This window comes from Ictalurus punctatus, chromosome 6 (genome assembly GCF_001660625.3).
Source record: "Ictalurus punctatus breed USDA103 chromosome 6, Coco_2.0, whole genome shotgun sequence".
NCBI lineage: Eukaryota > Metazoa > Chordata > Actinopteri > Siluriformes > Ictaluridae > Ictalurus > Ictalurus punctatus.
This window is the reverse complement of record NC_030421.2, coordinates 4,872,464-4,883,996: the sequence shown is the minus strand read 5'-3', so window position 1 is coordinate 4,883,996 and position 11,533 is coordinate 4,872,464. Positions and strand designations below refer to the sequence as shown.

Here is an 11,533-nt window from a genome sequence, read left to right as displayed (position 1 = left end):
GCTTCTGTTTTCTTCACTTTAAACATGAATTCAGTTCAAGCAGTCCTAACATGAGGATGATGGTGAAGTATATACTGTAAGGCGTCCCATAAGTCTCCATCCACATGGGAAATGAACTAAGGCATCCTTAAAGACTATCTGAAATGATATAAACCAAGTATGGAAAATCTTCCAACACATTTATGGAGACTTTTGGACATCGTGTGTGTGTGTGTATGTGTATGTATGTATGTATGTATGTATATATATATATATATATATATATATATATATATATATATATATATATATATATATATATATATATATATATATATATATATATATATATAATGTATATGTATGTATATGTATGTATATGTATGTATATATATATATATGTGTATATATATATATATACATATACATACATATACATATATATATAATGTATATGTATATATATGTATATGTATGTATATGTGTATATATATATATATATATATATATATATATATATACATACATATATATATATATATATACACATATACACACACATATATACATACATATATATATATATATGTGTGTGTGTGTGTGTGTATATATATATATATATATATATATATATATATATATATATATATATATATATATATATATACACATACACATATACATGTGTATATATATATATATATATACACATATACATGTGTATATATATATATATATATATATATATATATATATATATATACACATATACATGTGTATATATATATATATATATATATACACATGTATATATATATATATATATATATATATATATATATATATATATATATATATATATATATATATATATATATATATACACATATACACACACATATATACATACATATATATATATATATGTGTGTGTGTGTGTGTGTATATATATATATATATATATATATATATATACACATACACATATACATGTGTATATATATATATACACATACACATATACATGTGTATATATATATATATATATATATACACATATACATGTGTATATATATATATATATATATATATATATATATATACACATATACATGTGTGTATATATATATATATATATATATACACATATACATGTGTATATATATATATATATATATATATATATATATACACATATACATGTGTATATATATATATATATATATATATATACACATGTATATGTGTATGTGTATATATATATATATATATATATATACACATACACATATACATGTGTATATATATATATATATATATATATATATATACACATATACATGTGTATATATATATATATATATATATATATATATATATACACATATACATGTGTATATATATATATATATATATATATATATATATACACATATACATGTGTATATATATATATATATATATATATACACATGTATATATATATATATATATATATATATATATATATATATATATATATATATATACACACACACATATACATGTGTATATATATAAGTACATATATATAAGTACATATAAGAGTGGACAATTTAGTGCTAAAAGTATATACACTAAACCCTCTCCTGAAAGGTGCGTGACATTAAACACTTAGTTTAAATGTGTGTAATTGTTTAGTAATATCTCTGTTAATATTTATAACCGGTTAGTCGTGTCTTTCAGCGTAATTACGTTCACGCTAGCCGACATGCTCTACAGTACAGCGACAAAAGCCTCTGCTCTGGAGCGTCGCGTGGTGAGATGAAGCGCAGTTCATGTTAATGGGCTCTTTTCCTGGAGTGTTTTATTCGTCGTACACCACAGCAATCCGCCCGGGATTACAATGTTCGTTTATTAAACGACGACACGTCGGACGTTCGATCCTTTTCATGTCCGCGAGTCAGCCCGTTAGTATACACTTTCCTTCCTTGTTCACTTTCTTCTCTCTTTGGGAACAACGATCCTGAGCGTACCTCAAAGTCCACCGAGGCTTGGTTGCAGAAGAAGTTCTGGAAGATTCTACAGATCCATCACAGTCTCCTGACTTGAACCCCATAGAAAATGTCTGGTGGGATTTGAAGAAGGCGGCTGCAGCACACAAACCCAAGAATATTACTGAACTGTAGGCCGTTGCTCATGAGGAACGGGGGAAGATTCCTCAGGAACGCTGCAGAAGCTCTGCATCTCGTTTGCAGCAGGTCAGAACAGCAAAATCGTGCTCTACTAAGTTGAATTTTCAGTTGAATTTGGGGAAACGGCTTGAAGCGTTCATCGTGTCGAACTATTTCAACTGCTTTTGTTTGATTTGTTCGTCACAAACCGTTGAAAGTCTGTACATTTAAACAATAAACCTGATTTGTAATGGGGGTCGAATCATTTTGACTGCAACTGTAGGAGCTTACAGGAAAGGTGTACAGTAAGGTCTGGACCCGATAACAGCTTCTCAGAACGTAAAGTCGCTTTTTTTTTCTTCTTTTTTTTTTAAACGTGTGGAGGAAATAAACGTGCACGTGTTATCACATCAGGTTTCAGTGAATCTGGCTTACCTGCTTGTGCAAGTTCTAGGAAGTGGTAGGCCTGACTGTGGGCCTGCGCTTCCTCTGAGTGTGCATTTCTGACTGCTAAACAACGCACGTGTGCGTGCTGCATTACACCAGTGCAGGATAAAAAGCCACAGAATAAAAATCCAAAAAGTTTCAGACGGACTGCTGTTTCATTAAAAAAACAAAACAAACATGCTGTCTTTTCTCTTTTCTTCTATCCTTGTCTTTTTTCCCCCCATTGGCTCTAATTAGCTTGCTGACCACATGTGTGTGTGTGTGTGTGTGTGTGTGTGTGTGTGTGTGTGTGTGTGTGTGTAGGTCGTGATGGCGTCTTCACCTCCAATCACGTCATATCTACACATTTCGAAAGCCCTGAAATGACTCAGCGTGTGCGCCACTTGCATTTTCCTTCATTTTCGTTGTGTTGGTGCGTGAAAGCTGCTCAGGTCTGAACCCCACGCTGACATATGGGTGGCCTCGCGCCCACAGAGCAGCGCACACGGCCTCGACACCACGGTGTGACGTCGCCGCCCTCAGATAGGGTTGTCAGGGCGACCAGACTGGGGTGTTTTTTTTTTTTTTTTTCCTTTGCCCACTCGGGCTGTTTTTAATCACACCAGGGTGGAAAGAAATGACCTTGGCAAAGTTACAGATCGTGCTGCTTTATAGCGAACTGCTATAAAAGGAATGGTTAAAGGAAAAAAAACCTTCTTTTTTAAAAAAAGAAAAAGAAAAAACCCTACAGCGTGCGTCTTCCTAGTATACGGTAGTCAGTTCACTCGGCGGCCATCTTGGAGACATTCCAGGACCGTCACACCAAACCAGGCTCTGTCTACCCGAAAGACGTGAAACGCGTGTACCAGAAATGGATCAGGAACATGGGGGTTCGCTCAAATAGCAGCAAACATTTTCAGCAAACCTTCACAGGTACTGTTATATGATGGGAAACCAGATATCTGGATCTGTATCAGTACACCTGAGGAGGAGGAGACGCATCTCAATCTCAAAAGGGCTGATTTTTTTTTTTTATTCATTTTTTACGAACAAACTTTCTCAGTAAGTGTAGCAGACGAGCGCTTGGGTTGATTATCCTTCAGACCATGGACGTGTTTTGTTTACACGAGAGCGCGTCGGATTAACGCGCTGGTGCTACGTTGCTAAATTTGACAAATCAAAACGCTGAATTAAAAACATGGACCAATCTCCTACGTGAGGATCTCATACAGTAGCTTGATTAAGCTGCGTGCACAGAATGGAAAAATATTTATATATGAATATAAAATGACCGCATGAGCTGGATCAAGTGCTATTCTATGTGCTGCTGAATAATGAATGTGGAAGCCATTTAGTTGAATTAAACCAGTCATTATTGCGATAATCCCAAACCACTACGACTTACTCATTTATTTCTTACAGCTAAGGAATAAACGTGATAGGATTCTTCGGTCCTTATTTTCTATTCCTGACATATAGTGTTTTGTTTATATGCTATTGAAAATCTTGTTTCGGACGCCTCTACTCAAGAAATGTTTGGCGACATCGGAAGCGTGAGCTTCTGTCCAGGCGTGTGATTTTAATCATCTGAATCAGGAGACGAGACACCGGACTCACGCGGGTGCGTAACCCGGCTCTGAATACAAGGAACTTTCCCAGTGTGCATATGAATGTAACGTTAATCTCTGAATTTAGTTCCGAATTTAATTCTCATTAGCTTCATTCCCTGCGACGTTTCCTGCCGTATTAAACAGATTTGAGTGGAAATTTAGTTTGAATTCGACTTCCCATCAAACCCCTCCTTTAATTAGTAAACAGCTTCATGCATACAGACATCTCGGAGAGAGCGGCGCTGGGTTTTTTTTCCCCCTACACAAGCGTGGGCGACTGCCAGCAATCTCCTCCTCCATTTGTGCAGGATGAAACACTTTGACTCTGTATATAATCCAGCAGGGATAAACAGCTCATACTAACAGACGGTGTGTGAATTAAACCTGTCACCTGAGCCGCAGCGGTTCTGTGTGACTTTGAGCTCCATCAGTGGGTTTTTGTTTGTGTTTGTGTGTGTGTGTGTGTGTGTGTGTGGGAGGGAAGGTGGGCTGTTTTTCCTCATTTTCTGCAGAGACGAATCGTTAGCTTGTTAAAAACTTGTGAAAAAAGAAGGTTCGCTCTCTGATGGTAGTAACATTTGCATTCTTTTTTTTAAAAAAAAACAACAACAACAAAACAACCCGACATGTCTTCCTGTTAAACATTTGGAGCACTCGTTAGAGTTTATCAGCAGTATTGTTTTATATTTTCTACAGTGAAAACCGTTGAGCGTCTGTCTCCAGGCTCTGTCTCTCACCACATGAAGGAAAGCGTCTGGTCCCAACATGCACTGCCAGCACTAGTTTATACTCCTCAGGGGAAAATGAAGGCTTGTGACTGACATGCGGTTACTGAACGACGTGCTAACCATAAATAACAGGTAGGAAATGCACTGGAGTTTTTTATTAGCTTTCTGACATGTAATGCTCATAAAAAAAACTCCTGTACATCATTACCTACTGCACTACCTCCACACAATCTCTGGCAGATAGAAGTCAAACCGATAGACATTCTGTCTGTGTACTTCCGACGAAAAAATCCATTACTGCTACTGCTACCATGACTATTACTTCTAACACTACTTCTATTACTACTAATACTACAATTATTACTACCACTACTTCTACTACTGCTACTATTACTACTATTGTACTGCTATTGTTGCTAACACTACTTCTATTACATCCAGTACTATTATTACTACTACTGTACGTCTACCACTTTTATTACTACTATAACTACTTCTACTGCTACTACTACCACCAATATTACTTTCATTAATACTAATTCTTTTACTACCACCTCTACTACTACTACAATAACTATGACTACAAATACTACTACTATTACTGCTACTACAATATAACTATTACTACTAACACTACTTCTATTACTAATAATACTACAATTATTGCTACCACTACTACTGCTACTATAACCACGCCTTCTCTTACTATTACTACTTCTACTACTGCTACTATAACCACGCCTTCTCTTACTATTACTACTTCTACTACTGCTACTATAACCACGCCTTCTCTTACTATTACTACTTCTACTACTGCTACTATAACCACGCCTTCTTTTACTATTACTACTTCTACTACTGCTACTATAACCACGCCTTCTTTTACTATTACTACTTCTACTACTATAACCACGCCTTCTTTTACTATTACTACTTCTACTACTATAACCACGCCTTCTTTTACTATTACTACTTCTACTACTGCTACTATACCATGCCTTCTCTTACTATTACTACTTCTACTACTGCTACTATAACCACGCCTTCTTTTACTATTACTACTTCTACTACTATAACCACGCCTTCTTTTACTATTACTACTTCTACTAGTGCTACTATAATCACGCCTTCTTTTACTATTACTACTTCTACTACTGCTACTATAACCACGCCTTCTCCTACTACTGCTACTATAACCACGCCTTCTTTTACTATTACTACTTCTTGTACTACTACTGTTGCCACTTCTACTACAACTATTACTACTAATACTACTTCTATTACCACTACCACCATAAATATTACTACTAATACCACCTCTTTTAATACTACTACTATTACTACTAATACTTATTCTATTAACACTACCGCTACTGCTAGCATTACTATTACTAATATTAATTACTGCTGCTTACACTTTTCATAATGCTGCCATATTTATGTAGTGTAATCTGATATTTTACATAAAATCTATTAAAAATCTGTTTTATTTGCAGAGCACTTTTAACCCGATATTGTCACAAATAGCTCTACAGAAATCCATATGCAGGTTTAGCGTTCTAGATCCTTAAAGGTGCAATAGTCTTCTTTTATATATTATATATATAAAATATATATAATATATAAAATATGTACAACATGATAGAAAATAATGTTTTAAGCCATGACCACAGCGCAGGTAAGTAAATCAGTAAGACCCAACATTTTGCACGCTTGTAGAGGTAGAACGTGGTGATGTCATGACAGCGTGCTAACTCTAGTTCAATCGCTGTCGGATCTGGATCCAGAGCTTTTTGTACTTGTGACTGTAAATTTTATAGTCATTTACTGGGAGCACGTTTGGCCATAAAGTTCTGTAAAAAAAAAAAAAAAAAAATTAATTAAACCATCACTAAGAGTGTTATTGAATTTACTATTTCTCACTACATTTACTTAAACTGACTGCAGAGCATTTGTTCATAACATTGTGGTGGCATCATATAATTAACTTCAAATGATTTATTTCTCTCTCTCTCTCTCTCTCTCTCTCTCTCTCTCTCTCTCTCTCTCTAGTAATGACAGGTTTAACGGTATAACTCGTGTCCACAAGGTGTCAGTGCAGCTCCATGTACCTCCATTATTCAAACTCAACACACTATGAAGTCCATATTATTAATACTGGGACAGACCCAGTTTGCTCTCAGACCAGCCTCATAACACATTCCACAAACATTCCTTTGAGACTGTTCTCATGTGAACATGATCGCATCACAGCACCTTTCTGCTACATCCCAGAGGTGCTCTACGTAAGTTATGGAGGATGAAACCTGAAAAAAACCCCACAAAAACAATAAATAAATAAAAAACGAATACATAACTCCACACATTACCTGCACAAATAAATATATAAATAATTAAATGTGCCAGGAGAATTTGATCTTCTGTGTGCAGTTCTTCGGTGTGACACCAGGGGGCGGAACAGCTCAACAGAAGATCCTACAGACTGAAGCTCCAGAAGGTTCTGGAAGGAGAAAGACCTCAAGTATGTGACTGATGATTCAGAGTACAACCCTTCCTCTGTCTCAGGTATACAGACGGACACGTGACCCTGAAACGTGTCTGGAGCTGCTAGTAGACTTTACTCAGTAATGCTAAGTGCTTTTAATAATAAATAAATAAATATAAACTAAGTTTTCTTTTAAACATTTAACTTAAGAAATATTACACACAAACGTCCTCTGTTTTAAATGAATGTATTCCTCTATATACAGATCAAACACGTGCTGTTTGTTCTACAGAAATACAATAATAGTAATTACTATTATTAGATATTTTTTATTGTGTTTATTTATATGATTGATTTATGTTTTGCAAACGTCACGCTTAAGATACTTTATCATAACGGATGTTTAAAGCCACATTAGACGGTGTTATTAATGCACTTTAAGGGCGTGGCACTCTTCTATTCTTCTCCCAACACAAAACATCATAACAAACCTGTTCAGCACAGCTGTTTCTCTTCCTGTCGCACACTCCTCTGTGTTGTCTTCTGTCAAATCATCCATAATAATAGTAATAATAATAGCCATGATGATAATAAAAAGGCTGGGATTGTGTAAGCGCCCCACCCTCTTGACGTATCCGTCCCCGTGAGTTAGTCTGATCAGATTAGTCTGGGTAATAAGTGATGTATTTGGTATTGGAGTTGAAGGACGAAGATGGGATCATTTCACCCCAGTGTTTCTCTCCTCAGGACAACATTCAGCCATTCAGTCACATTGTGGATGATTAACCAGTAAGTGAAATGTCACATGCAAGAGGAAAACACACTAATGAGCTCCAGCATGGACGACGTAACGTGGAGTTCTGTAGAGTTCTCCAGAAGGTTATTCACACCGAGTCTTTTAGATTGACATCAAAACTGGGTCGTTTTTCCATGAATCACCTTGAACAGAATCGCTGAACTGAGCGTGTTTGACGTGGACGTGAACGTGAACGATGAACGAAGGAGTCAAGAAGCTAGTCATGGCCTTGGAACCCTCAGTGTCATGAGGAGGACGAGGACAGTCGATCCACAGAGCTGTGGAATAAGAACAAGATAGAGACGAGATGTAAATCTAATCTATCACATGATGTGTGGCTCTTTCGAATGTGTTTCGTTTAGTGGTTAGCACGTTCGCCTCACAACGCCAGAGTTGGGGGTTCTCTCCATGCTGCGGGGGTTTCCTCCGGGTACTCCGGTTTCCTCCCCCAGTCCAATGACATGCATGGTAGGCTGATTGGCATGTCTAAAGTGTCCGTAGTGTATGAATGGGTGTGTGAGTGTGTATGTGATTGCGCCCTTGTGATGGTCTGGCACCCTGTCCAGGGTGTACCCCACCTTGTGCCCCCCATGCTCCCTGGGATAGACTCCAGGTTCCCAGTGACCCTGAAGGATGGACGGATTATTATTGTTTTTTGTTTATTTTCATGTATTAACATTGAAATTGAATGAATGAATGAATCACTATGGCATATTTAATAGTTTCTACTACTACTATTAATTGTTGTATATTATTATTATCATTGTTTATTTTTTCTATATTTTTAAGTCACGTGGTAAATAATGTATCTACACTTTCTACACATTTGAGTGGCGTGTTTTAAAATGTACAAAAATTATTAATCTATAGGATTACCCGTCGATAATATTCACACTCTACGACATTTGAACGTTTATTAGAAAAACGTGCACGCTTTTCACACGCCGTGACTCATTTTTTTTTTTCTGGTAAGGGCGTGATGCTTGAAAGCGGCATTATGAGCGACGTGCGATCTGACCAATCAGAAACACGCGGCGTCCACTCGGCCCAATAGGAACGCAGGAGTGGTGGGGAAGTGGAAAGAGGGCGGGGCTAGATGCATTTTGCTTTCGCCGAATAGCAACTGGCGGTTTACGGTTTCGAGAAGACGCGCTCGCAGCGAGGTCAGTCCTGTGTGCTAATACGTGAGTGATACGTAGCAAATTGTTGTCTTAATTCATTTTCAAAGATACGCATTAAAACGAAATTTCACCCATTCAGCTCGACAAGTCTGAAATGTTACAGTTTAGGTGTTCACCTGTCCTGAAGGAGTTGTTTCACGTGAGCCTTAAGCGTCCGTTAGTCCGTATCGCGAGACCCCACGCGCAGGCTTTCAGCACCGATGGCGGCGTCATCTCCAAAATAAAGCCGTTTTTCGCCGCGGGATCTCTCTCACACACTTCAGCATGGACGAGAAGACTTTGTACAAAGACTGAAGGAGCGATAGAACCCGGCGAGAAAGATGGTACGGTCCAGGAAGCCGCCACGGACAAGTAAGACACGTTTATTTCTATCAGGAAATGCTAACTAGGGATGTGTGTGTCCGTGGTAATCTTATAGACCCGTAGAACCGATACAGAATCATTAGGAGGTATAGCGTGGAACTGGTCACGTGACCTAAACATGTCCAAATGTGGAAAGTGACTGCGAAGGGGCGTGGTCACGTGACCCAGAGCCTATACTCTAACTCTAGCTATATATAGCTATATAAATATGGGAGTAACTCGGTTGTAAAGTGCTGGCTGGAGGAAGAAAAAACAATACACCACATAACTGACCAATGAGGAACAGGATCGAACATTTTTGATCGCAACAATCACAAAAAAAAAACCCTGATACACGTCTCTGTGTTGCTGCTAGTTCTGCTAATCCCACCACCCGCCGCACTACACACATCAACCGCAACACTGCTTCATTATTACTCTTAGTTAGTTTGTTATTATTAGTTCGCTAGTTATTAATCTCGTTACAGATGATGTTCAAGCGTGGTCGTGTTTTAAATCGCACATCGTGAAAGAATTCTTCGCTAACGAGTCGACATTTGTGTTTGGTCTTAGGACGTAAAAAAAAAAAGAAGTGACGTCCAGTAAAAAATCCACCAGTTTGAAGTACAGGAAATCTCGCAATGGTGATGTGAAAATATTCGTTTGACCTCAAGCTCACTTTGAAGTTACGTGTAATCGCAGGTCTATCGTCGGATGATCTTCATTGCAGAATCTGACACGTAACTCGCGGCAGTTTATTGGAAGATTACTGAGGAACAAAAAGCAGGAGGTGTGTTTTGGCCTCGGTAATGAAACGATCGTTCATCCGCAGCACTGTGATTTGTTAAACGACTCACAAAATCATCTCGCTGCTGCGTGTGTTAATTAGATTAAAAGTGTGACCGGACAGAAATATCCGCTTCATGCTGACGTTAAGAACGCGACAGGCGCTCAGCAGGGTGATGGCGAGCGCATGTCGGTATACGACGAATGTGTGCGTGATGGACGTCTTCTGCGGGCAGGACGGAAGAATAACGGCAGCGGGTCAGGAACCTGGACCTCGACTCGACTCGAAACCCAAATAAACAAATCAGCTGCTTTACGATTCGTTTACGTTCGCAGACTGTGAAGCGTGCTGGTTTCCCCTCACACACACCGCTTTGGTGTGTGTCATCAGATGGGTATGCATGTGGAGATTTGCATATAACTCACACACACACACTCAGCTAGACTGTAGCTGGAGCAGGAAAAACACTTAAAAAGCCCTCGTGGTCATATATAAGTACATCAGACTTTATAGGGTCGTGTCAGCACGAATGACGCCTTTTTAAAGTCTCTGCTCATGGCATGTAAAGTCTTCGGCAGAATTATTGGCTTGTCTCTTGTAAAGATGGATAAAAAACAAGGTCTCATTGGCAACCTGAAGTCTGAGTTGATGTCATTTGATTTGTTTGGTATTTGGTGTGTTTATTTTCACACTACGAACTAACAAACTAACCCCAAGACCAACTAACCCCATGGTTAATTAAATGACTAAGTACACGATTAACAAATCAACTAACCCCATGACTAACTAACCCCATGATTAACTAAACACCTAAACACACAATTAACTAATCAACGAACAACATGACTAACTAACCACATCATTAAGTAACCACAAGTAACTAACCAACAAACCACAGCATTAACTAATCAACTAACCACATGATTAACTGACCACATGACTAATATGTTTAATTTATATAGCATCTTTCCAGAGCTGAAGGATGCTTTACAATATCAATATATAATATCATAAACAGTGAACAATCAAACACAGAAAATGAAAAA

At 37.5% G+C, this 11,533-nt stretch overlaps 1 protein-coding gene and 1 long non-coding RNA gene across 9 annotated transcripts in view; one reads left to right on the top strand and one right to left on the bottom strand.

The window, feature by feature from the left end:
• Window positions 1-4,734: 4,734 nt before the first annotated feature.
• Window positions 4,735-9,605, bottom strand: LOC108266317 (uncharacterized). The gene is made up of 4 exons (XR_001812867.3): window positions 9,475-9,605; window positions 7,873-8,455; window positions 7,266-7,396; window positions 4,735-6,749 (listed from the first exon to the last, which is right to left on the bottom strand). It is a non-coding gene; the product is annotated as an uncharacterized LOC108266317 (long non-coding RNA).
• Window positions 9,286-11,533, top strand: part of glsb (glutaminase b) — a 33,121-nt gene continuing 30,873 nt past the window's right edge. For 6 of the 8 annotated variants that reach the window (XM_017469417.3, XM_053680731.1, XM_017469415.3 and 3 more), the window contains exon 1: window positions 9,286-9,709. In XM_017469417.3, the coding sequence (XP_017324906.1) occupies window positions 9,453-9,709 (257 nt within the window). In that variant the 5' untranslated portion in view covers window positions 9,286-9,452. The remainder of the gene's footprint in view (window positions 9,710-11,533) is intronic. The other 2 variants (XM_017469420.3, XM_053680734.1) reach the window with 1 other exon arrangement.